Source organism: Ochotona princeps, chromosome 24, assembly GCF_030435755.1.
Source record: "Ochotona princeps isolate mOchPri1 chromosome 24, mOchPri1.hap1, whole genome shotgun sequence".
NCBI lineage: Eukaryota > Metazoa > Chordata > Mammalia > Lagomorpha > Ochotonidae > Ochotona > Ochotona princeps.
Window position 1 is genome coordinate 33,669,359 of NC_080855.1, and position 27,053 is coordinate 33,696,411.

Consider the following 27,053-nt stretch of genomic DNA (forward strand, 5'->3'; position numbering starts at 1 on the left):
GGACGAGGAAGAGAGGGATCTTCTATCCACTGGTTTACTCTCCAAATGGCTGCAACGTCTGGAGATGAACCAGGCTGAAGACAGGAGCTTGGAACTTCATCCAAGTCTCCCACACAGACAGTAAGAGCCCTGCGGATTACGTTACACTCGGCTGCTTTCCCAGGCATGTTACCAAGGAGCTGCACTGGAAGTGCAGTAGCTAGAACTTGAACTCGTGTCTCTATAGGGGGTGTGTACATCTCAAACAGCTTAACTTGAGGTGCAGGCCCCGATGACACTTATTTTCCTGAACTTCTGACAATGTTATAACATTATCCATATGAACATGTCCCTTAGAGCACTGATGTGCAGGAGGCATGGTCCTCAATGCTGCGATGGGAAATGGTGTGGGAAGAGGCATGGCCCAACAGGAGCTGCCCTGAGAAGGTGTCCTTGTAGCTGGGGGTGGGAGGCGGTTGTTAGAGGGAGACTGAGCTTGAATGGCGCTCTGCTCTCCTGTGTAGTGATGTTGTGTGAGGAGTCAGACGGGATAGTTACGGTTTCTGGTCCCTGGTGAAGTTACTTTTTGAAAATCTAAAATATTCTCTCCCAATTTCTTTTTAACTTTCCAAGAGCATTTTTCTTTCTTTTTAAAGGTTTATTTATTTATTTTTTTTAAAGATTTATTTATCTTTACTGGAAAGGCGGATATACAGAGAGGAGGAGAGACAGAGAGGAAGATCTTCCTTCCGATAGTTCACTCCCTAAGTGGCCACAATGGCCAGAGCTGTGACAATCCAGAGCAGCAGCCAGGAGCTCTTCTGGGTCTCCCACACCGGTGCAGGGTCCCAAGGCTTTGGGCCGTCCTTGACTGCTTTCCCAGGCCACAAGCAGGTTGCTGGATGGGAAGTGGAGCTGCGGGGATTTGAACTGGCGCCCATATGGGATTCCAGCGCGGTCAAGGTGAGGACTTTAGCCACTAGGCTACCGCTCCGGCCCGATGCAAAGTATTTGTAACAATTTAATAAATAAATGAAGGCTCAAGGAAGACTACTTCCTCTGCTTTTGAAGTCTTTGTGTCTACCTTCCCCAGTTCCATCTCTTCACCCCAACTTTTAGTGACCACAAATTACTGCTGTCAACACGATGCCTATATCGGTGCCAAGTGACACGCGTCTTTCCAGGCAATGGCAGTAGTCACAAGGCAGGTTACCTTTAAGTGTTCTGAATAATGCCAGATTATTGGAGCGAGTGTGGAAAATCTGATTTAGCAGTACAGCGGATGGCCACATCACCGCCCACCCGTTGGCCGACGCGCGGCGCGCTGCGCAGGCGCCCACCGCGAACGTACGTCACGCAGACGAGCACATCCGCACACACGTGATCCCCCTCGGAGGCGGGTCCTCCGCCGTCGCCCTGAGGAAGCTTGTCCCGGCCGCGCCGCCGTCGGACGCCAGGTGTCGGAGGTCGCGGCAGCGTTGGCGGTGGCATTTTTTTTTTTTTGTAACCCGGAAACCGCGGCTGCCGGATCCCGAGCGGCTCCTGTGTGGCGCCGGAGGGAGCCCGGCTCGCCTCGGGTCGTCGCACCGGCCGCTGCCCTCGGCGCGCCGGGGAGGATGGTGCCGAGCGGCCCCGGGCCCGCCGCGCGCCGCCGCCAGTGAAGCCAGCGCGGTCGCAGGCGCCTGCAGAGCAGCTGGCCCGCCGGGGCCCGGGGCGCGCCGCTGCCCGCCGGGGCGGGGTGAGCCGGGGCGGGCGGGGGTCAGCCGGCTCGGTCCTGGGCCCCTCGGGGCTGCCCGGGGTTGGCCGGCTTCGTCCTGGGCCCCTCGGGGCGGCCGGGGGTCGAGGGGCTCCGTCCTGGGCCCTCGGGGCGGGCGGGGGTCGGCCAGCTCAATCCTGGGCCCCTCGGGCTGCCCGGGGTTGGGGGGCTCCGTCCTGGGCCCCTCGGGGCGGGCGGGGGGTCGGTCAGCTCGGTCCTGGGCCCCTCGGGCTGCCCGGGGTTGGAGGGCTCCGTCCTGGGCCCCTCGGGCTGCCCAGGGTTGGGGGGCTCCGTCCTGGGCCCTCGGGGAGGGCGGGGGTCGAGGGGCTCCGTCCTGGGGCCCTCGGGCTGCCCAGGGTTGGGGGGCTCCGTCCTGGGCCCCTCGGGGCGGGCGGGGGGTCGGTCAGCTCGGTCCTGGGCCCCTCGGGGCGGGGGTCCTCTGGCCCCTCTCGGGGCTGCCCGTCCGCTTTCCCGGGCGGGCGAGGGACTGCCCGCGGGTGGGATCCAGGCCTAGACTGGGCACGGCCGAGGGTTGTCTGGGGTCGTTTGGCAGTTTTGAGTTTGAGTAGCGTTTACGTTTCTTTATTCTCTCAATGATTAGACCTCATCAAGGAAGGTGGGAGGCAGGGGCGTGTGCAGAGAAAAAATAAGCGTGGACTAGTGGTGTTGTGTGTGAGGCAGGTTAGTGAGCGTCTGGACAGGACGGATTCCTGCCTTTTATTGATGTTTTCGTAAAATGAAGAGTGATTTCAAGGTAAGCTACAGGCGGGTGGTGCCAGTGCCCGCCGACGGGCGTCATGCACATTGCGCCTAGGCCCGGTTGTGCTCTTTGCAATTTTCTGAGCGTCCTCGTAAGGCAGGCACAGCTGGTGAGGGGGCCTTGGTTGAAGAATCTGATATCAGAAGTGTGGTTGGCAGCCAGCAGGTTACTTGTGCCCAGTGGGGTCCTGCTTGGGAAAGATGGGGTCCCTCCGGGAGCCAAGTGCCCTAAGGCTGTTGTTGCCCCGTGTTTGTGAAGTTGGCTTGTCTCCCTAGCGTGGTTGTGGTCACTGCGGGGGGCGGGGGGAGGTCTGCTCAGGTTCTCAGGTGAGGGCTCTGGAAGGAAGTGGGTGTGCACCTGCAGGCGGGATGTGGACTTTAAGGCGTGATGGAGGTGGACTGACTGTAGGAGCCTCACCCATGTCTGGAACCTCAGGTCTCCCAAGGTCGGACTTGGTGGGACTGTTAAGCGCAGTTGCCGCAGGGAACGGGGAGAGAACTCGGTGCACCTCCCAGTGTCTGTTGGTAAGGAATTTGCTTAGAGAAAGTAATAGGCTATAAAGATGTTGCAGGACTGGAGTGCTGCAGGGAAAGAGCAACTGTTAGGGATCTTGTCGCCTGTAGGATAGAAGAGTTTCAGAAAGGAAATAAGTGACCTTTGAGGTGGCTACGAAGGAATTGGGGTGTTCAGAGCTAGCCGTAGTGGAGGAGCTGGGACCAGTTAGTGGAAGACCATCCAGACCCAGCTATTTGAAACTATCCCTGCCTCCCACATTCTGCGTTAACAGGAAGCTGGAAGCAGGGATTGAACACTTAACTGCTAGGTCAAATACCTGCCCGTGGAAATTTATGTTTTAAGGTTTTGTTTATTTTATCTGAAAGAGACAGAGAAAGTTATTTCCATTGTCTGGTTCATTCTCCACATGCCTGCAACAGCCAGGGCCAGGCCAGGCTGAAGCCAGGAGTTAGGGACTGGGTCTGGATCCTTCCCATTGGTATTAGAGTACTTGAGCCACCATCTGTTGTATCCCGTGGTGTGAATTAGCAGAAAGCTGGAATTGAAAGCAGAGCCGGAACTGCAACCCAGGCACCCCGATAAGAGATATGGCTGTTCCAACCTGTGTGTTACTGTGTTCCCTGTTCTGTGAATTGTTTGATGAAAAAGAGAGGGCCATGATGGAAGTTACCAGTTTTATGTCAGGATTTCAAAACTGGAACAATGCATTTGCTAGTTGTGAGTGAGTACAAATATGGCTGAAGTCTGAATTTTAAAATAATCCGGTTATAGACATGTGGTTTGATCAGGGTGTGCTTTCTGCTTTAGACGTGTACTGGTGTTGCATAATTGCATGGTTAGCAACAAAAGTTTTATCATTTCAGTTGTAATTTGTGTTAATACTTTTCTGAGGTGTGTGAGTCTCTTCGGCAGTATGGATCGTATTAGAGTAGGAAATGAGATTCTCTTTGTAGAAGATTCTGTTGCCTTTGCTCTGCACTCTTGATGAATCGTGCTTGGGAGCCCCCCTGCCAGTGAGAAGAAAAGAAGTCAGATGCTTTAAATTTGAAAAACCATGATCCTGTCTTTTTTTTTTTTTTTTTTTTTTTTTGCATTTTTTAGGGGGGGATTTAAAAAATGATTTGAAAGAGCTGCATAAAGGAGACAGAGAAAGAGAATGAATGAATCCGAATCTTGCATTCGTTGATTCACTCCCTAGATGGTCTCAATAGTCAGGGCTGGTCCAGGCCAAAGCCACAAGACTGGAACTGCTTCTGTAATCCAATGTAAAGAGGTCCAAGTACCCGAACCGATCTCCACTGCTTTCTCAGGTGCATTGGCTGGGAGCTGGACTGGACAGGAACTAGCCAGGACTTGAACTGGTGCCCGCATGGTTTGCCAGTATCACAGTGCAGGCTTAGCCTGCTACACCACAGTGCCAGCCCAACATTAGTTGTGATGTGATTGAAGTCATTGACTGAAACATGCTTTATATATCCATGCTGTGTGAAATTGGTTTGTTTTCAATTTAGCATTTATGAACCCTGGCATTGTGATTGACGACCTGGCATTTGGGGTCAGAGGAAGTAATCCATCTCTGCTGTTCACTTGCAGGGTATGTTGTATGGTTTACTTAACCTCTTTGACTCAGTTTCCCCTTGTGTAAAATGGGGATGGTGTCAGCTGCCCAGCAGTATTATAAGGGTGGAAACATGACATATAGAAGGCACTTGGCATGGTACCTGGGCTTGTGGTGCATACTAAGTTGTAGCTTGTAAAGACTATCCTTTATTATCTGGAAAGGGTTTTGTTTGTATCACTCCTGCTGTCTTGAGTGCAGAATTATATGGGAGTTCTTCATTGTGTGTCTCCTTTGAGGGGAGTGGCTGTTTAAACCTATAACATGTACTGGTAGCAGTGGTAGTTAATACATAGGCTCTGGAAGCCCACTGGGTTTAAATCCATGTTTACTTCCCGTGTGGTCTTGGGCAAATTAGCTGATTTTATTTGCCTTAGTTTCCCACCTATAAAATGCAGATGCTATAGGGATTATATTTAGTGTGCACAAAAACTCCAGGAAAGCAATTGACAAAGTAGACATTATCGCTGAGCACCTCCTGTGTAAAAGGCGCTGAGATAGGAAGAGAGAGACATTATTTGTGGACAGGAGGGCCCCCACCAGCAGAAGGCAGGGTTCACTCTGGTTGAGGCAGGCCATGTCAGAGGGCTTGGAATGAGAGTGTCGGAGGAAGAAGACCAGGAGAGATCTTCATCTGCTGGTTCACTCCTCAGATGTCCCTGCAAGAGCTGGAGTCGGGCCAGGCTCAAGCTGGGAGCCCAGAACTCCTGGGTCTTCCACATGGGGGGCAGGGACTCAAGTCCTTGGGCCATCATCTGCTGCCTCCCCAACTATGTGAAGCAGGGAGCTGGATCAGAAGCTTGAAGGAGCCGGGACTTGAAGTGGCACTCAACATGGGACTTCCCACACGGCATCCTAATCTGTGCCCCCAACGTGTGCCCTGAGAGCTGCTTTTGAGAGTCATTTCACAGGTAGAAACGGCAGGATGTAGTGCTGGTTGGGTACGGGACAGCAAGAGTGAAAAGCAGTGTGCAGGGGTCACTTGAGGCTCATAAGTTGTGGTACTTGTGGCCCTGTGGGTTTGAGGTGCCTGTGAGTTGTTTAAGTAGAGCACTCCAGGGTGTAGCTGTTTGGATCTGCAGAAACTCAGTTGGCCTGGAGCCATGAGTGAGACACACCCCTTGAGTTGTTCAAGGTGAGAAGGCCGGAGTGGCCTGGAGACAAAAGGATGAACCAGGAAACTGGTACCAGGTGCCAACTTTGTGCCAAACACTGCCAACCTGGACTCTGAGCTCTGGAAGGTTCTTTTGTCTGCCTTCTCACTGGTCTCTGAGGGTCTCTTCTGCCTATGCTTGCTGCTTTCTGAGGCAGGAGGAGGGGTGGGTTCTGCTCAGGGCTTTGTGTATGGCTGACTCTCAGGGTTTCTGCTGTGCCAGCAGGTGTTCTCCTATCTGCCAAGGCCTGGATAGTATGGCTAAGTAACTGTTGGTTTCTGTTCTCAGGCTCAGGGTTCACAGTCCCTGGCTTCAAAGCCCTGCAGGTGTCTCAGACGTCCACAGGATCTGTGAGAAGTACTGCTTTGATTTTTACACCACAGCAAGACTTTGTGCCACTTCAAGGTGCAAACTCCTGCTTTCTCCCATTAGCGTGGGACCAATTTGGGCGTCCTAAGCAGGTTTACCGCTCTTTGGCCTTGCCCTGTCTTCTTCCATGCCCCCAGCTCTCTGAGCTGTGAACTTATAGGAGACTTTGAAGAAATTTCTCATTTAGCCCAAAGTGGAAAATCTAGTTGAAGATGATTGTGGATTTCGTTTAGGTGAACTTTCTGGTTTGGGTCATATGTAGTATCTTAATATACCTTCAATAAAAATAAATTAGGTTACATAACAAAACCTTGTAGGAAATAATTGTCAGTATTGAATCCCTTTGCAGTCCAAAGACCATAGTTTCAAACAAGAATAAAACTAGTTTAAGACTAAAGAAAAGCCAGTTTGAAATGTGGATAACAATGGTTTTAAACGTGTACACTAGCTCTGTGCTGTATTTTAAAAGTATATGAAAGAGCAAGTATGAAAGGCCCCATGTACCCAATATAATGCATGTTAATTCACTTCTTTTCTAGTAAAATGATCAACATATTTCTGTGTTTGCTGGTCCCTTGGGGGCATCCTTTTACTGGCTTCTTTCCTTCCTGACAGTTGTGTTTGCTGTTCCTCGCTTAGTAACAGGTCAGCTTCCAGCCCTTCTTCCTTCCGCCCTGTTTCCTTCTGCTGTTCTTATCATTTGATTTTTTTTTTTCCCTGTAAAAGTACAGTTTGAGAGGTCCCAGTGATCTTGGCCGGAGGAGGATGTTGCAGAGCTTAGCTCCTCCTGAGTACTCTCAAAAAATTATTCATTTGTTTTGCTTTGTTTTATTTGAAAGGCCCGGGGTAGGGTGGAGAGTGAGAGGTGTCTTTCATTCTCTGATTTACTCCTCAGATGCCCTCCAGTCACCAGGGCTGGGCCAGGTCCAAGGTAGGAACCCAGAACTCTTTATCAGGACCTCGTATGCGCATGCCAGGGACCCAGGTACTTGAGTAATTGAGCTGTCACCTTCCTCCTGGGGCGTGTGCTGGACAGAAGCAGAGGTGGGACCCTGGCACCTTAATACACTGGGTGACCCTAGCTGCAGCTTTGTCCTTGTGCCATGGACTCTGTATTATCCCTGAGAGTAGAGAGATGCAGGAATCCTTTGCTCTCTAACCTTTTTTTTTTTTTTTTTTTTGACTTATTTTTATTGGAAAGTCACATATACAGATATACAGAGAGGAGGAGAGACCGAAAGATCTTCTTCATTGATTCACTCCCCAAGTGGCCACAATGGCTGAAGCTGTGTCGATCCAAAGCCAGGAGTCTGGAACCTCTTCTGGGTCTCCCATGTGGGTGCAGGGCTCTCTAATACCTCTTTGCCTTTCAGAAATTTTCAAGAAACTCTTCTCTGCCCTTGCCTCCTCCTCTGCCCTTGCCCCCTCCTCCACCTTCCCCCCTCCTCCACCTTCCCCCCTCCTCCACCTTCCCCCCTCCTCCACCTTCCCCCGCATCCCCCTCCAGTCCTGGGCCCCCTTTGAGCCCCTTTGGCTTCCTCCTCTGCCAGGAGGAGCCCATGCCTGTCAGAGAAACTGTACTGCCTGCCCCAGCAGCACCGTGCCCTGCCGTCTGGGAGCCTCTTGGTGTGCTCTGTGCTTTCTCAGAGAGCCCTCCAAGTGCAGAGCTCAGCCAATTCAGGATAACGTTCCTCGGCTCGGGAGCAGCCTGCAGCAGGCCTCATGTCTGAATTCACTCTTAAGTCCTGTGTTTTCCTGTGTACTTCCCTTACTAACGGAGAAAATAGAGTCAAATTTTTGTGTTTCATTTTGACCACCAGACAGACAGAATCATTTGGGGATTATTTACATTTATACTTTTTGTTGTTAAAATTGCTAGAAGGATATACATATTCATATGGAAATTAAAAAAAAAGAAACAGGCTGGGCTACTAGCATTGTGGCCTAGTAGATGAAGCGTTTGCTGCGATGCTGGCATCTCATATTGAGCATCAGTTGGAGTCCTGGGTGCTTCACATTCAGTCCCATTCTCTGCTAATGTGTCTGAGAAGGCAGCAAAGGATGGTCCAAGTAAGTAGGCCCCTGTCAGCCGTGTGGGAGACCAGGATGGAGTTCCGAGTTCATAGGTTTGACATGGACCATTTATTTGGGCAATGAACCAGTGGGTGGAAGATCTCTCTTCTCTCTTTCCTCCTGTCTCTGTCTCCCTGTCTCTTTCCTTCTCTGTGACTGTGCCTTTCAAATATTCTGAAAAAAGAGAGTCACATCTCCATACCTACAAGTCCTGTAACAATGTATTCAACCATCTGTGGATTGAAAATACATTTTTGTGAAGACTTAATCTATTTTTATTGGAAAGTTAGATATACAAGAGAGGAGAAGAGACAGAGAGGAAGATCCTCCATCTGATGATTCACTCCCCAAGTGAACACAACGGCTAGAGCTGCGCCAATCCGAAGCCAGGAGCCCGGAGCCTCCTCCGGGTCTCCCATGTAGGTGCAGGGTCCCAAGGCTTTGGGCCATGCTTGACTGCTTTCCCAGGCCACAAGCAGGGAGCTGGATGGGAAGTGGGGCTGCTGTAATTAGAACTGGTGCCCATGTGGGATCCCGGCATATGCAAGGCGAGGACTTACTTGTAAGAACTTTGGTCTAGGTAGACATTGTGGTGTGGCAGGTGAGAATACCTGCATTTTACTTCTGAATTCACTCCCTAATGAAGCTACTGAGAAGCACGGGTGAAGACTAGAGTTCTTGAGTCTCTGTCACCCACCCAGGGGACTGGGATGGAATTCTGGCTAACTTTGCCAGCCTTGCTCATTGTGGGCATTTGTGCTGTGAACCAGCAAATGGACATTCTTTGTTGTTGTGTAATAACATTTGTTTATTTTTATTTGAAAGGCAGCAGAGAGAAAAGGAGAGAGCGAGCGAAAGAGGTCTTAGGGTACTGGTTTACTCCCCATATGGCCACAGTGGCCAGAGCTGAGTCAATCAGAAGCCAGGAGCCATGAGCTGTTTCTGTATCTCCCATGTGGGTGCAGGGCCCCAAGGTGTTGAGCCATCCCCCAGCTGCTTTCTGAGGCCGTAGGCAGAGAGATGGATTAGAAGTGGAGCAGTCAGGACAAGAACTTGTGCCCCTGTCAGGTACTAACAGGTGGAGGATTGGCCTGCTGTGCCACCCTGCCAACCCTAGCAAATGGACATTCTGTCTCCATCAATTTACCATTCAAGCAAATAGATGAATTAAATCTTTAATAAAAAAGAAAAGATCCTTTGGATCTTCAGTGAGCATATGCAGCCTTTGGTCCCCCTTTCCCTAAAAGTGCAGTATGATAAGCCAATACATGGCATTTGTATTGTATGTGATATTATAAGTAATTTCAAGATATAAATTATACAGGAGTATGTACATAGGCTCCATGTCACTTTATAGAAGGGAATTGAGTATCTTTGGATTTTGATATCTGTAGGTGTAGGGTGGAGACTCTCCTGAAACTAATCTAAGGTTCCAAAGGAAGATTGCTAGTTAAAACATTGCTGATAAAAAAGCTTACTTTCCCAGAGAAAGGGAGAGCTCCTGTCAGTTGACTCCTCATGCCCGAAGCGGCCAGGACGGGCTGGATCAAAGCCCGGAGCCTGAGCTGGTCTGGGTCTCCTGCGTGGGTGAGAGGAACCAGTGACTGGCTCCTCAGCTACTGCCTGCCAGGGTCTCCCAGGCACGAAGGAGGAATTGGGAGCCCAAGCAGTCCGGTATGGGTCTCAAGTCCTAGAGCAAACATCCACCTCATGTGTGACTCTAGATCCTTTTATTAATGGCCGCATTTTGTTCCCACCAGGAGATAGCATACTTGGTTTAAACAGTCCCTGGTTTCTGTTTGCTATCCTGTTTTCAGTAGAAGCCCTGAACACTTCTGCTGTAACTGTCCCAAGTAGTTAACTCTCTTCAGCAGTAAGTGTTTCAGAAGAGCATAGTTTTATCTTTGCCATTCTACTTCTAAGAACAATTCGCCTCTTAAGACTTTTTTTTTGGAGCCCACGTTGTGGTATAGCCAGTTAAGGTGCCACCAGTATCATTGGCATTCCATGTGTGTGTCAGTTTGAATAGCGGCTGCTCCGTTTCTGATGCAGCTCCCTGATAATGCATCCATTCAAGCAGCATTGGGCCGCTGCACCTTCTGAGAGCCCTGGATGAAGTTGTTGGCCTTGGCCTGGCCCAGCTCTGGCTGTTGTGGTGAGTTGGGGAGTGAACCATCAGGGAGAGGATTATGTCGGTAACTCTGCCCTTCAAAGAAATGAATCAGTCTTTTAGATTTTTATTTGAAAAGCAGAGAAATAGAGACAGACAAATAATTCATTCTTCACTTCCCAGATGCCCACAGTATCTGGTGTTAGGCTAGGCTGAACCCAAGAGCCCAGGACTCAAGTCTGCGTCTCCGATGTGGATGGCAGGGATGCAGGTTTGAGCTATCGGCTTCTCCCCCCAACCCCAAGCATTCTTTTAAACTGTGTTCTGATAAACTGTGGGTATCCTTGGACCACCTTGGTTTTGACTGTTGCCTGCTTCCACCACTGTCTGATGTTTAGAGGTGTCATCGAGCTAGTTCCAGACTTGTGTTGGTGGGCTGCAGTCCTGTGCTTTCCTGTGTTTGTGAAGGCACCTTTTAGCCATGTTTTGTGTCCCTAAAATCCCTGGACTTTTCCCAACTAGCTAGCGTTTCTGTCTCCATGGTGGTGAACACCGTGATCGTAGCTGACATAAGTGCTTTTTCTTTTTCTTGTCTTTCCCCCAAAACAGAGCTTAGTTTATGCTTTAATCCAATGTGCTAATTTGATTGCAGGTATTGCAGAAACTTTCTCGTAACTCTTTGCAGAGGAAACAAATTCATTTAACTTTTATACATTTCCTGTTTGAAAATACTTGGAAATTTTAAGTTCATGACTTTGTTATATTTGGGAAATTTCAGGACCTCTGAGAAGTAGACAGGACCTGGCTACTCTAAGGAGCTTGGAGTTCCAAGAGATTGAAGCAGAGCATGATTAGATCTGCATTTAGAGAATTTGATCACCAGCATGGGGGGTGAATTATGAGACTGATAGGAAGATCCAGTTCAGGCTTAGGACAATAGTGAGGAAGTGGTGACTTGCAAAGGGGGTATGGCTGGCAGAGAGCAGAAGAAAGAAGGTAAAGAGACAGTGTTTGGCAGTTCGTAATTGCTTGGATATGGAGAGCAAAGGCGGAAGATGTTTAGCATGTTTCCCTGAGTTCTGAGGTGGGGAATACAGAAGGGTCAGCTTGACCTGATAGAAACCACAGTGAGTTCAGTTTTGTGTGTGTCAGTATAGATTGTAGGAGGTGCTTGGATACAAGTCTCAGAACCATGGAGGGCTGACACCCGGAACAGGACTCTGTTTTATGAAGAAAATCAGCAAGGTTTACTGGTGGGTTCAGTGGTGGTTGTGAGGGAAAGAAGAGCAGCCAGGTGGAATATGTTGAGGGAAATCTATATTCTAGATGTGAATGTTAGCATAGAAATTTCAAAACCTGACCTAAATGAGATTATACCAGATTAAGATGCTGGTTCTTTGAAGACACGAGGACAGAACTCTGGCAAAATTAAGGGAAGGCAAACATACCAACGAGTATAATGAAAGAGAACGCTTGAATTAAAAATGGAATAGATCACAAAGTAATACTGTGCCCAGTGTTTAAAAACCAATGTAAAATGGATGAGTTCCTAAGAATAGTACATCTTTTCAGAACTGACTCAACAGAGCTAGAAAACAGACTTGAAGCTGTTAAAAAGAATATCGATAAGTAGTTAAGATTAACTCACTGAAATATAAAATCAAACAAAAACTTGGCAGACTGAGATGAATTTTGGCCACAATCTAGCAAACTCCCAAGAAACAGATAAGCATATCTTATCTACTTTGTTCTAGAAAATGGATAAGAGTGAACATAGTATTTATGATATCAGCGTGGCCTAGTCCTGCTAGCCAAGGAGTATGTGCAGTCCTGGAGAGTGTGGTGACGGTTTTTAAGACTAATCTCATCCACGTAGGAGAGCTGGATTGAGTTTGCAGCTCTTTTTTTTTTAATAAGTGTTGTTTCTTTTTTAAAAAAGATTTACTTTATTTTCATTACAAAGTCAGATATACAGAGAGGAGGAGAGACAGAGAGGAAGACCTTCCGTGTGATGATTCACTCCCCAAGTGAGCTGCAACGGCTGGTGCTGCGCCGATCCAGAGCCAGGAGTCCGGAGCTGCTTCCAGGTCTCCCATGCGGGTGGGTATAGGGTCCCAAGGCTTTGGGCCATGCTTGACTGCTTTCCCAGGCCACAAGCAGGGAGCTGGATGGGAAGTGGAGCTGCCGGGATTAGAACCGGTGCCCATATGGGATCCCGGCCATTCAAGGCGAGGACTTCAGCTGCTAGGCCTCTGCGCCAGGCCCAAGTTTGCAGCTCTTGACTTCAGCTTGGCCCAACTCCAGCTGTTGTGGGCATTTGGGGAGTGAAGCACTCTATATCCAACTTTCTCCCTCTTGCTGTTCCTCAAATACATAAATAAAAGTTTTTAAATAGTATATGCAACATGGAATTAAAAAATAATTTTGGTGCAAAACATGTTTTGAAATCTGTTTGTGTGAGGGATCCTCCAAAAAGTTTGTGGAAAATGAGTATTATGAGAAAATTATGTGTGAATTTCAAGATTTTTTTTTGCATCAGAATAAACTGAATAGTTTTGTTTATTCCATGAACTTTTGGAGGTGTCTACAAATTAAAAATAGTTTCAATATTATGCTCTTTTTTTTTTTTTTTTTAAAGGGAATTTATTTGGAAGGCAAAGTGACAGAGATGCAGGGAAAGGTCCTTTCCGTCTGCTGGTTCAGTCCCTGGAAGGCCACCAGCCAGCTCTGTGCTGCGCTGAAGCCAGGAGCCAGGAATTCCATCCTGGTCTGCCCTATGTGTAGGAGCAGGGCTCCTGCAAGTGCTTAAGCTGTCTCCTGCTGCTTTCACAGCTACATTAGTGGGAAGCTGGATTGAAAGCGTAGCAGTTATCCATGGTGGGATGCTGGTGTTGCAACAGTGGCTTAACTGGCTTTGCAACAACACTAACCTCTGATGTATACACCTTAAAGGGGTGAAGTTTATGTTGTATGAATTAAAACCCAGTAAAGCTGTTAAAAGTTTCAACAACTTTTGTAACACTAACAAATTGTATCTTAAACTGTACTGAGGAAAATTCAGAGTTGGAGTAAATTACAAGTGACATAGAAAATTGTGAAAGGCTTAATATCTAGAACATGAGAAGAATTTATAAACTTGGATAAGAAGAAAACTACTACCCCACTCATACATGGCCAAAGGAGCCGGGCAGTTTACTATTAGAACCTGAGTGATTGACAGCAATCAGCGATGAGATACTATTATCTTGGTGGTCCAGATTAGTTTTCTTTAGGGTTTCAAGTACTGGCAGCACTACTAGGAAATGGAACGAGCCCAGCCGTTGCTGGGGAAGGATGAACTGGCGCATTGTTCTTAGTGAGCAAGACAAGTTCTGCTGTCATGGAATTCACAAATGAGGGTTGGCGGACAATTAACAAGTAGAAAAATGATTGTAATTATGACGGACACTAAAAGTCCCGAAGGAAATAAAGTTGAGTGCTGAGATTCCAGGGACAGACAGGGCTCGGGGAAGGCTGGCTCTGAGAAGATGACTAGAAAGCAGAGACCTGTAGCTTACAAAGATGAAGTGAGTGAAAATCAGGGAGAAAGCAGTCCAGCCAGACACAAGAGCCTCAGGAAGGTCATGTTAAAAAACAGTAAGAACAAAATAGATAGGAATAACATAGCAAAAGAGGTGGAAACTTACACTGTGAGCAGAAAACATTGTTGAAATATGTTAGAGAGAACCTGAATGGTTCATGGACTGCAGAACACCATTGTTAATAGACAGTGTTCCCCAACTCATTCCAGCAATGGAACTCTCTCTGATAGTTAGGTTAACTTGTTGCCACTGAAGAGATTCAGTCCAGTCCCTGTTGCCTCCTAGTTGATTTCCTGGCAGAAATCCATGAGCAGACCCTACAAAAAAGCGAGGTACACAGTGCGGCCTGCACGCAGCAAGGAAAGAGGGATAGTTGGTGGCCGTGTAGCTGGAGAGATGGACAGGGCTTCTCTGTCAAGCTGCGAGCTGTAGCGGGCAGAGCTGCTGTTGACCTCGTCCTGTGGTGGGATGTAGAGGGGGAAGCCTCAGGAGTATAATGCAGTTGAAATTCAGTGAGTGCCACTGTGTCAGCTGTGTGGATGGGCGAGTGGTAGGCGGAGGATAGAACATGGGATAAGTGACATTTAGCCCCTCTCTGTTCGGAAACAGGCATCTTCAGTTTATTTTTCCATATGTTGATGTGTATGTTTGTCATGTTACTCATGGACCCAAACACAGTCATAAGAAACACAAAAGTAGCAGCAATGTTTGTCATGGAATATTTAGAAGATGCAAATGGAAACAATGTATTTCTCTTCTTTTTTTTTTTTAAAAAGATTTACTTATTTTTTATTATTTATTTATTTATTTATTTTTATTAATTATTTTGCATTATGTGACAGTTTCAAGATTTACTTATTTTTACTTGAAAGTGTTACACAGAGAGAGGGAGAGACCTTCCATCAGCTGATTGACTCCCCAGATGGCTGCAGCTGTCAGAGCTGAGCCTGTCTGAAGCTGGAAGCCAGGAGCTTCTTGTGGTTCTGTGTGAGTGCAATGGCCAAGCCCTTGGGCCATCCTCTGCTGCTTCTCCAGGCCAGCTGGATTGTAAGTGGAGCAGACAGGACACAAACTAGTACAGGAGCAGCCTACTAAGCCACCTTAACATTTTTTTATAGATAATATTTTAAACTTTACCAAATAAAAAGTGCAATCATGGGCCTGGCATGATGGCTCATTGGCTAACTCCTCACGCCCATGGGTACTAGTTTGTGTCTGGCTGCTCCACTTCACATCTAACCTCTTGCTGTGGCCTGGAAAAGCAGTACAGGACGATCCAGAGCCTTGGGACCCTGTACCTGCGTGTGGAGACCTGGAGGAGGCTCCTGACTCCTGGCTGTAGATTGGCTCAGCTCAGGCTGTTTCAGCTTCTTGATAAGAAAAACAGTGGATGGAAGATCTTTCTGTCTGACCTTCTCGCTGTAAATCTGCCTCTCAATTAAAATAAATAATTCTTTTAAAAAGTGAAATACAGTGGCTATAATCCAGCAGGAAAATAGGCAGGGGGTATAAACAGTAATCAAATGAAAAAAATACTCAACCTGAGTCAGATGAGATCAATTTTGAAGTCGAACGTTTTTCAGATTCATAATAAAACCCGAACCACCCAGCACTCCTAAGGAAAACAGAAAGCGAGGCTCAGTGGTTTTCTTTGGCAAGCCAGTCCACACATGTTCTGATGGATTTCTTTCAGGTGGAGCTGATCAGAATAATGTTCAACATCCACCCCCTGGAGAACCTGAAGCTGTACATCAGCAGCCGGCCGCCGCTGGTGGTCTTTATGATCAGCGTCAGCGCCATGGCAATAGCTTTCCTCACCTTGGGCTATTTCTTCAAAATCAAGGAGATTAAATCACCAGAAATGGCAGAGGTACAGTCCATTCTGACGTCGCAGGCGGACTCTTCCATGTCGAGTGGGGAAACACCTCGGGGCTCACCAGATACCTGGCTTTGGTTGTTTCTTTTGTCTCTTACTGAGAAGGATCAGCATTCAGAATTTTCTGTCTTCCATCTCCATGGGACTATAACTGTGTTGGGAAAAGCCCAGTTAGACAGTTAATTGATTTCAATATGGGTGAAATTAAATACCTGTTTGAGCATGGAATTATAAGCCTTTGTGTATAACCTATGTCATTGTTTCTATTTATGTGCCTGAATTTTTAGCCCTATTAAACATCACTTCTAAAAAGGTTTATTTGTTTGAAAGGTAGAGTACTGCAGAGAATCAGACAGAAGAATGTGGATGAATGAATCTTTATATCTGTTCACTCCCCAGATGGGCACAACAGCCCAGGCGGGGCCAGGCTGAAGCCAGAAGCCAGAAGCCAGGAACTCTATCTGAGTCTCCTGCTTGGGTGGCAGGGGCCTGAATGTGTGGGTCATGTTGCACTGCCTTCACCCGTGAGTCAGCAGGAAGCGGGAGGGGAGGCAGAGCAGCCAGGACGTGAACCCGCTTTCTGATACGGGATCCTGGCGTTACAAGTCGCAGCTTCCCTGGTGAACCACAGTGCCAGTACATTTGAAGAATATCTTTGGAATTACGTTTGGAAAGTGATTTGTTTCAAGACGTTACCACATCTTTGTTATTCATATGAAATGATCTCATTCCAACTTAAGGCAACTATAAACATTTTTGTTAAAAAAAGATTCATTTACAAAGCAGAGAAGCAGAGGAGAGGAAACAGAAAAGATCCATCTTCCATCTAGCGATTCACTCCCGGGATGGCCACCGTGCTTGATGCTGGTCCATTAAGGGCCAGGAGTCCTGTGACCCCATCTGGATCTCCCACATGGGTGCTAGTGCCTCATGTAGCTGCACACTCACCTGTTGTGTGCCCGTTTATATTATGAGAGTGTTGCATCTGGAAGAGTAGTTGAAACTTGAACTGTTACTCCTATATAAGATGCTGGTATCTGCAGTGCTAATATTTTTTTGAAGATTTATTTATTTTTATTGCAAAGTCTGATATATACAGAGGAAGAGAGACAGAGAGGAAGATCTTCCATCCATTCATTCACTCCCTAATTGACCGCAACGGCTGGTGCTGTGCTAATGCGAAACCAGGAGTCGGGAGCTCCTTCTGGATCTCCCACATGGGTGCAGTGTCCCAAGGCTTTGGGCTGTCCTCGACTGCTTTCCCAGGCCACAAGCAGAGAGTGGATCGGAAGCAGGGCTCCTAGATTAGAATGGGTGCCCACATGGGATCCTGGTATGTTCAAAGCAAGGACTCTAGCCGTTAGGCCACCACACTGGGCCTGAACATCAATATTTTAAAGCTTATGTAATGTAGAGTTTCATCCGCTTTACTGGTGACTTTAGGAAAAATAATTTGTGGGGCCCGGCATGATAGCCTAGTGGCTATAGTCCTCGCAGTCGAGGATGGCCCAAAGCTTTGAGACCCTGCACCCACACGGGAAACCCGGAAGAGGCTCCAGGCTCCTGGTTTTGGATCGGCTCAGCTCCGGCTGTTGCGGCCACTTGGGTAGTGAATCAGCAGATAGAAGGTCATTCTCTCTGTCTTTCCTCCTCTCTGTATATCTGTCTTTTCAATAAAAATAAGTAAATCTTCTGAAAACAATAATAATTTGTGAATTTGTATGTGTGTGTGAGAGAGATAGAAAGATAGCTTCTGATCTGTTGGTTTATTCCCCAGGTGTCCAAAATATCCAGGAGGCTGAAGCTCAGTTTGTGTCTCAAGTTGGGGCAGAAACCCGAATGTTGAGTCATCACTGTTACCTCCTGGGGTGTTCATTAGGAGGAAGTTGGACTGTGATCAGGAACTGAACCCAGGAGCTATCCTGTGGGATGTGGGCTCCCTTAGTGGTGACTGTACCACGTGGGCATATGCCTGTTGCTTTCTTTTTTAAAGTTATTTTAAAAAAATGTTAAGAGGCAGAGACATAATAGTGATTTTTTTTTTCTTAGCTGAATAGGAAGACATCGTAAATTCAAGGGGCCCAGAGCAATGACTCAATTGGCTAATCCTTGCCTCCAAGTGCAGGGATCCCATATGGGCACCGGTTTGGGTCCCGGCTGCACTACTTCCCATCCAGCTCCCTGCTTGCAGCCTGGGAAAGTAGTGGAGGACCACCCAAATCACTGGGACCCTGCACCTACATGTAAGGCCTGGGGCAGGCTCCTGGCTCCTGGCTTTGGATCAGCTCAGCTTTGGCCATTGTGGTTATTTGGAGAACCAAGAGATGGAAGATCTTTCTGTTTGTCCTCTCTGGTGAATCTGCCATTTTAATAAAAATAAATAAATCTTTAAAAAAAATTCAAATGCAGGTGTCTTTTTAAACCAGGAAAACTTTCTCATCTTTCCATCTAGATTTTATATTCTGGGCAGTTATTATTACTGGATTTACTTAGAATAATCCTTAACCTGGGCAAATCGTGCATGTACAGTGCAGATTTTAAAACACATGATTTGTTTTCATAACAGAATGCAATTACAAATTTAAGAAGCTCTTATTTGAAAGTTGTGAATAAAAATGTATATTTGTAAATTTATGAGAGCTTACATGACATAAGTGTAATCACGAATTATATGAATTTGTTAGTAACAGTGCATTCTTTTAGAAAAGGTTAATACCTGTCCCAGTAGATTTCTTAGGTACCTTTGCTTTCATGCTGTTCTTTGCTGCAGTACCTAGAACTGGGCTGGTCTGAAGCCAGGTCTCTCACGTGGGTGAAGGGGCCCAAGAAATTGGGCCACCTTCTTCTTCTCCTTTTTAAAAATTATTCAGATATATTCATTTGCCAGAAAATAATTTTGTGGATATAGGATTTCTTTCTTCCTCTTCCTCCCTCCCCACTGTCTGGGTCATCTGTTGCTGCTTTCCCAGACACATTGCCAGGGAGCTGGGTCAGAAGACGAGATGCTGGAACACAAATTGATGTACACATGGTGTGCTGGGTGCTGCCAGCAGAGCCTTGGCTTACTACTATGCCACAGCACGAGCCCCGTGGATTCATTCTTTTTTTTTTAATTAATTAATTTTTTTTTACAAAGTCAGCTATATAGAGAGAGGAGGAGAGACAGAAAAAATCTTCTGTCTGCTGATTCACTCCCCAAGTGGCTGCAAAGCTGGAGCCTAGCCAATCTGAAGCCAGCAGCCTGGAGCCTCTTCCGCAGGGTGGGTGTAGGGTCCCATGGCTTTGGGCCGTCCTCGACTGCTTTCCCAGGCCACAAGCAGGGAGCTGGATGGGAAGTGGAGCCGCCGGGATTAGAACCGCATGCATATGGGATCCTGGCGCGTTCAAGGCGAGGACTTTAGAAGCTAGGCCACAGGCCTGGATTATTACTTTCAAATGAGAGTCCTAGGTTGTGGGAAAGACAGAGAAGTATGGGAAAAATTGTGGGCTGTGAATCAGAAAATGACAACTCTGCCTAATTATGAAAGTAGAGGATCACTGATTTGCCCTGTACATCAATTTCGTCAAACCTGGAATTGGATGAGGTAGTACGAGTGTGTTTTTACACAGTCCTGTACCAGAATGTCTTTGGCTTACGGGTGTTAGGGAAAGGGTAGTTCAGGGGCAGACTCACTGTCACAGATGAGGACACTTGAGAAAGTACATGGGAAAGGGAATTAAAAGGTGATTATTTTGGTACGTAGTCTTTAAAAGAATTTTGTTATAATAGGTATTCTCTATACGCTTTTCAAATTAGTCTTCAAAGGTTATAAATCCAATGCTATGAAAGTAGAACAGCTCATTTCTTGGGACTTGCCCAGATGGTATTTGAAAGTTAATACTAATGTTAGAGTAATTACAAGTCTATTTTTATTTGTCTTCACATTTGGCAACATTTTATAAACTTACTTTTGTTTGGTAGAATTTACATGTGGCAGCCTACTTCAAGTTTGGATTTCTACTAAAATGAAAATAAATCCTGGAAAGTCATTCACAAATTTGGCATCTTAACCCATGACAAAATTAACTGTTTTTTTTTTTTTTTTTTTTTTTTTTAATTCATCTAAATGATTTCAACGACAGTTCCCTTCTGCTGGGTCATTTCCCAAATGTGTGTAGCAGCAGAGGCTAGACTAGGCCAAACTAGGCCCTGGAAATGCTGTAAGAATCACATGTGGGCGGCAAGGCCCCAGGTACTGTAGCTGTTTCCTGCTGCTCCTACTCAAGGTGTTGCATTAGCAGGGGGCTGGATTGGAAGGGAGCCAGTGTGGAATGCAGTGGCATTGTAACCACTGTGCCAAACTCCTGCCCCTGACAGCCTCATTGAAAAACAAACAAACAAACAGAGTTATGACTGACAGATATGTTTGGATGAATACTTTGAATGTTTTGTTCAAGCCTTTTTTTTGTTTAACTGTATTCATTTACTTGAAGGCAGTCAGCAGGAGAAGGGAATAGATAAAAACACATTTTCTTGTATGAATTTCTTTACTGGATTTTAATATCTTGTGCTAACATAGAGTTCCTATTTTACATTATGAGTGTGAATGTAAGTGGGAACCTCCCAATTTGGCCAGCACAAGAGAGTGATGCTGGACTCTGAATTGTGATGCAGTGCCACACCTGGGGTCGTGCCCGTGGTCCTGCAGCAGGAGGCGCTGTTGGCTCAAGTTTGTCTCTCTCTCATTCTGCTGAAGGATTGGAATACCTTTCTGCTGCGGTTCAATGATTTGGATTTCTGTGTGTCGGAGAATGAAACACTGAAGCATCCCACTAACGACACCACAACTCCAGAAAGCACAATGACCAGTGGGCAGGCCAGGGTGTCCACCCAGTCCCCTCAGGCTCTGGAGGATTCAGGCCCAATAAACATCTCCGTTGCAATCACTCTCACCCTGGACCCACTGAAACCTTTTGGAGGGTACTCTCGCAACGTCACCCATCTGTACTCGACCATTTTGGGGCATCAGATTGGACTTTCAGGTATGAGATCCGTGGCTTTGCAGACTTCCTGGGTGACAACTATTACAGGATTCACTGGGTGGTTTTGCTCATCAGATTATGTCTCACCTCACAAGCTTGTTTCCTTTTGTTGAGTTTGACCCATGTGAAGTCCAGATAGAACTCTTTCTGACAGTTTTACTTAGTGAAGGATTATGTTTATTTATTTATTTAAAAAATTTATTTTTATTGGAAAGTCAGATTTACAGAGACAAACATCTTCCATCCTCTGGTTCACTCCCCGAGTGGCTACAATGGGCAGAACTGAGCTGATCTAGAGCCAGGAGCCAGGAGCTCCTTCTGGATCTCCCACGTGGGTGCAGCGTCCCAAGGCTTGGGCCGTCCTCTGCTGCTTTCACAGGCCACAAGCAGGGAGCTGGATGGGAAGGGGAGCAACCCATATGGGATCCTGGCGCGAGTAAGGTGAGGACTTTAGCTAGTAGGCTACTACACTGGGCCCATTCAAGCACTTTTGAGTGTGGTTCTTCACAGAGAAGGATATGATGAACTGTTTGTTAAATTATATTAAAAATAAAGTTCTGGGCCCGATGTGATAGCCTAGCAGCTGAAGTCCTTGACTTGAATGCCTCAGGATCCTGTATAGGCACCGGTTCTAATCCTGGTAGCCCCGCTTCCCATCCAGCTCCCTGCTTTTGGCCTGGGAAAGCAGTCAAGGATGGCCCAAAGCCTTGGAACCCTGCATCCGTGTGGGAGACCCGGAAGAGGCTCCTGGCTCCTGGCTTCGGATCAGCTCAGCTATAGCCATTGTGGCTGCCTGGGGAGTGAATGAATAGTTGGAAGATCTTCCTCTCTGTCTCTTCTCCTCTCTGTATGTGTGACTTTCCAATAAAAAAATAAATAAATCTTTAAAAAAATTAAAAAAAAAACTTGTGTAAAACATGGAGCCTGCCCTTTGAGCAGTTGCAAGCATGTGACAGAGTGTACGCAGCACAGGAGGGGCATGGGGAAGCAGCGTAGGCTTCCCTCGGCAGCCCTGTGCCTTGGGAGAATGACCTTAGTGCTTTAGCTTCCAAGAGCCCTTTGAACAATTCCTTGAAGTGTTTGTTTGCCAGTGACTGTTCCCATGGAGGTTCTCTCCTCATCAAGGTCTGGGAGACTTCCTGGTTTTGCACATAGCAGTAGATCTTTCTGTCACTATAGTTTTAGAATACTTTGGTTTTCATTTATGCTTCATTAGTTCCCAGACCCACAACCTTTCTTAAGGAGGCAGATCCTTTGATGCTCATTTTGGCCCCTTTCTAAAGTGTAGCATTAGCATATTTTGATCATGTTTGTGCCTTGGGAAGTTTTGAGTGACTGCCTGTGTTATCTGGGTTGCAAGTGGTTGGAGTGCCATAGAGAGGTGAATCTGAGCTGTGCTGCTTGGATGCTGCCCTGGCCCTTGCTCAACCTCTCCAGGCCCCTCTGCTGCTGGGGCAGGGCCCCTCTCCACTTGGCACTTGCTGACTCTGCTAGAGGAGCACACTCAGAGCCAGGATCAGGACTTGTGTTACTGCACTGGCGTCCAGGACAAAAGTGGTTGTTTTCTGAATCCCAGGGATTTCTTGCTTTTATTAACCAAAGCCTGGCTTTCTCTCTCACAGGTAGAGAAGCACATGAGGAGATCAACATTACATTTACCCTGCCGGCAGCTTGGAGCGCAGATGACTGCGCTCTCCATGGTCACTGTGAGCAAGTGGTGTTCACGGCCTGCATGACACTCACGGCCACCCCTGGAGTGTTCCCTGTTACCGTGTAAGTGTTCCCGGTGCCCAGTGAATGGGCTGCGAGTACTGCCTGGGCTGGGAATGATGAGGGTGACTTGTGTTGTGTGGCTCTGTAGAATCACCTCTGTCTGGACTCGTCCAAAGAGCAGTATCAGTTTAATTTGAAATTCTGAAGGTAGAACTTCTGCATCCAGCTGTCAGGAGGTTAGTGCTTCCACAGAGCAGAAGTGCCTGTGCTCACTGGAGGTCTTAGACTGCCTTTCCCACAGGTAGAGAGGAGACGCATCTCAGGAAGCAGAAATAAGAGCTGGCGCAGCGGCCAGAGCAACTTGCAGTTCAGGTTCGCCAAATTGTCTTTCCAGTTCAACCTTACTCTCCACCCCACAGATAACTAACTGGTTTTCAAACTTTAGCTTTAACTTTCGTGAGCATCAGTTAGCTGCTCAAACCCTTAAGGGTTTATTTATTTATTTGCATTTTCTTTGTAAAGGAGATTGATCCATAAATATGCAAAATGTGCCAAGTTCAACGTATTTACAATAATTCAGGGCGAATCTTTTTTAAGTGAGACTGATTCTGAGATTTGTCAGCATTGGACATTTGCAGGTTTGTGGGGCAAGACTGGGTAAGTTAAACATGCTGTGGTATCATGATACCCAATGCAAAAGTTTGTATGTAAAACTTCCAGTTTTAACAAAGAATTAACATCATTGGGGAAAATAGACTTCAAAGGCCACGTGTTATATTGAGAAGACTTTGAGCTGCGTGGATCAGATTCCTGTTTCTTTAGTGGTCTGTGTTTATTTCAAAAAAACTTCAAAATGAAAAAAGTGGTGAAGCATGGTATTATCAGATACATATGTGTCTCATCTTGTTTCTCCTTCACACACGTGGTGCTGTGTTCCGTGTTGTGCCAGCTGCTGTGGGGCAGACGCATGTGAGTGTCTCAAGCCACCAAGCACATGACTTGCCCTCTCTCCCCACAGACAGCCACCGCACTGTATTCCTGACACATACAGCAACGCCACGCTCTGGTACAAGATCTTCACGACCGCCAGAGATGCCAACACAAAATACGCTCAAGACTACAATCCTTTCTGGTGTTACAAGGGAGCCATCGGAAAAGTCTATCATGCTTTAAATCCCAAGCTTACAGTTATGGTTCCAGACGTAAGTGAGAAAAATGTGGGGGTGTGCTCTGGAACTGCTGGCAAAGTCTCTGTTACTTCTTGGATGAGGTTGGTCCCTGTCACTCTAGACTTCCAGAAGCTTAGGCAGAGAGGGGAAACTTTGAAAAGCAGGCTGCCCTTTTGGTTAAGAAGCATCTGGTTGTTTCCTTTGTTTCCGATTATGTTTGGCAATAGTAGCTTAGCACTGTGGTGTGACTGGCCCAGAGCCGTTCCTAGCCTTGCCAGTGTTGTGCCCCTGATGGGCACAGCCTTGCAGTGTGGCTCTGAGCAGTGGTAGTGCTGCTTGGAGTTCACAAAGGCAGAAGGGAGTCGGGCAGATCAGCCTGCCCAGATCAGAGATCAAGGTCTGACTTGGGTTTCCCTGAACAGAGAGGAAAGGGGGTGAAGACGGTAAGCAGTGTAGCAGGGGAACTAGTTTAGTGTCCTGCTTAGACTTTGCGTGGGGATTTTGTAAATGCCCTTTCCCGTCTTCCTTGTCTGTGCTGTGTTGGCAGGATTTTTTTTCCTTCATCCTCACTGCTGCTCTCATTTCTGTGGAGTTTTAGAAGTTTCTAGGCCGGAGGTCTATATGAGATAGCAGTGGAAAGCAGGTTGGTATTGGGTGAGGTCAGGTTTCAGAGACCCCTGTACCTGGCTGTGACATCTAGCCATTCCCCTTGGCCCAGAAATCACTGGACTGGTAGGGGATTTTTGAGGCTGGCCAGCCAGTAGATGTGTGTAAATGGCAGGGGCCTCGGCTATTGTGCTGAAGTGTGAAGAGGAAGAAGAGTGGAAGCCTTCTGGGGTCTCTCACTAGCTGACCTGGTGATTGGCTGTGTGGGAGCTAAAGGGTCATCCAGAATGACCTGAGCATTTTCAGTTGTAAGACTTAAAGTGAGTCGGGGAAAAGCAGACGGAAGGAAGCTATGTTCCTGGGCCAGGTGATGTGCTGAGATCTTCCTCTTGGGTCAGTAGTGAGGATTGACGAACACAGACACAGGCCGTGAGCCGTGCAACCTCAGAGCAATGGCAGCGGTGACTGTACCTGAAGAAGAGAGGACGAGATGAGTCTCTGGAGCTTTGGAAGAAGAGGATGCCTGGGTGGGTGGGGTTGGAGTATTGTGGGGTGAGGAAGCCAGGACAGAAGACAAGGGGAAAAACAGTGGGAGCTCCACAACAACCTCGTTCAGGAACTCCGTGTTTTCGCTTGGTGAGTGCCAGCTTCGGTAGTCTAGGAGGCCAAAGGGAAACTTCTCATTTGTTGGCTTAATTGAAGTTGAGGAGAGTTTGGAGGCAGTGAATTCTATCTTCAGAAACCTAGGATGAAAGTCTGTTGGTAACTCAGTGTTCATGTTCCAGTTTTGCTTCATTTTTTTTTCCCTTCCTTTGCATATAGGATGATCGTTCGTTAATAAATTTGCATCTCATGCACACCAGTTACTTCCTCTTCGTGATGGTGATCACAATGTTTTGCTATGCTGTTATCAAAGGCAGACCAAGCAAATTGCGTCAGAGCAATCCTGAATTTTGTCCTGAGAAGGTGAGCAGCATTTTATGAAACACTTCTGTGTTTAGGAAGTCCTGTTTCGTCTTTATCCATTGATTGTGGGTGGCCCCTTTGCTCCCAACAGATTAGTTCATGTCTTTTCATTAGAAGTAGTCTTTCCGGCCAAAATGATGGTGTTGAATTCTCAACCATAACCAGACTATATAGAGGTACTGATGGCGGCATTACAGTTACTGCCCTGAGAGAGAACTCTGCCCCAGTACAGCCTGCCATCCCTGTCCTCCTTCATGAACCTGAGAAGTCAGCTGGTAAATGCCAGCCAAGGCTGAAACCTGCTGGCTTGGGATCTAGCCTGCTGATTCCTTAGGCTGCTTCTTAAGGGCAAGCTTATCATTCCTAGGTGAGAGGTTTTCCTTGGGAATTCAATGATATCCCTGTCTGATGGTTGTGTATAATCATGGAAAGCCTGGTTGCCTGAGCTCTCTTCCCTTGCCACCAAGTGCCATTGGGACGGAGTCCCGTGGTTTGCCCTGTTTGACTGATTTCCTTGTCTGTCTTACAGGTGGCTTTGGCTGAAGCCTAATCCCACAGCTTCCTGTTTCCTGAAAGAGACTGAAAGAACCATCATCATTGCCTGCTGAACCCAGCCTGGGCCTGGCCACTCTGTGAATACATGATCTTGCAATGTTGGGTTACTCCAGCCAAAGACATTTCAAGTGCCTGTAACTGATTTGTACATATTTATAAAAACCTACTTGGAAATTGGTCCATTGATGCACGTGCTTTGCACTGGGTACAGCCAGAGCCCTTCTACCTTCCTGTGGACCTTGGGGGCTGGGCAGGACACCTCCACACAGTGCTGGAGAGGATGTGGGGGGTCTTGCTGCCAGGGAGCAGGTGGTGACCACCAAGGTCTCAGGCGTGTTTCTGCAGGGGTAGGTTCGAGGTTGGCTTTGGTTCAGTATCAACCCAGTACATACAGAAATGTTTGAAACAGTCTGTACCTTTGATATGATCTTGCATCTCCAAAGCCACCAATCCATTTTGTGGATTCTCTGTGTCTGTGGCTTTCTCATAATAACAGCAGTAATACCTTTTCTCCATTTTGCTTGCAAGGAAACATACCAATCTCAGTTTTGGGTTACTTTTGGAAGACACACAAATAAAATAGTCACATTTTAAGAACACTTTAGTTAGGAGAGAGTTGTGCTTTTATCCTGAGTAAAAAGTTAAATAATTCAATGCCACCTACATGCTAAGAATCTAAGCTTCGTTTTCCATGTGGACAGTGAGAAACCTGGTGTCCAGTTGGCATGAAATGTTCTCTTTCTGTCCTCCTGTTCCTTCCTGCTGTGATAAAACTCAAAGCAGCCTTCCCCACTCAAAAGGGGTTAGCAATCAAGTAAATGGTTCCATGTAAGTAAATATGAGCTGTTGTTTTCTGACACATAAATGACAGTTTAGTAAGAGCAAAAGATGAATTGATAGAATAATCAAGGAAAGGTTTGTTGCTTGCTGCAGCATTTTTCAAGAGGCAGTGAGGGTTGCCCCGTTGGCCATTGATTTTTATGCAAATATCAGATCTTCAGAAGGAAAATGGCAGCTAGTAGATCTGTAACGTGAAAAGAATGCCTATGAAATGGGAGAAACTGCAAGTCTGAATTGCCATCTAACAGAGAAAACCAAAAATATTCTTACAAGATTGTCATCATGTAGTTTCTTTGTCCTGTTTTCCTTCTTCTAATTCTTTGTTTCTAAGATTTTCTTCCTTGTCTTACTGTTTTTCTTAACAACTCTTAGAGCAGGAGGGCAGTTAAA

General features: G+C 46.8%; 1 protein-coding gene across 1 annotated transcript; it reads left to right on the top strand.

The window, feature by feature from the left end:
* Positions 1-1,524: 1,524 nt before the first annotated feature.
* Positions 1,525-26,001, top strand: TMEM248 (transmembrane protein 248). The gene is made up of 7 exons (XM_058680530.1): positions 1,525-1,717; positions 15,610-15,786; positions 20,529-20,814; positions 22,437-22,587; positions 23,546-23,729; positions 25,125-25,268; positions 25,798-26,001. Exons 2-7 carry the CDS (start codon positions 15,628-15,630, stop codon positions 25,816-25,818), a joined length of 945 nt encoding a protein of 314 aa, XP_058536513.1. The 5' UTR covers positions 1,525-1,717; positions 15,610-15,627; the 3' UTR covers positions 25,819-26,001.
* The last annotated feature ends 1,052 nt before the right edge of the window (positions 26,002-27,053 follow it).

Bases quoted from the DNA above. Each gene is read 5' to 3' on its own strand.
- TMEM248 (XM_058680530.1), top strand. From the start codon at position 15,628: ATGTTCAACATCCACCCCCTGGAGAACCTGAAGCTGTACATCAGCAGC. The intron at 15,787-20,528 runs GTACAGTCCATT...ATTCTGCTGAAG, and splicing joins AATCACCAGAAATGGCAGAG to GATTGGAATACCTTTCTGCT. The intron at 22,588-23,545 runs GTAAGTGTTCCC...CTCTCCCCACAG, and splicing joins GGAGTGTTCCCTGTTACCGT to ACAGCCACCGCACTGTATTC.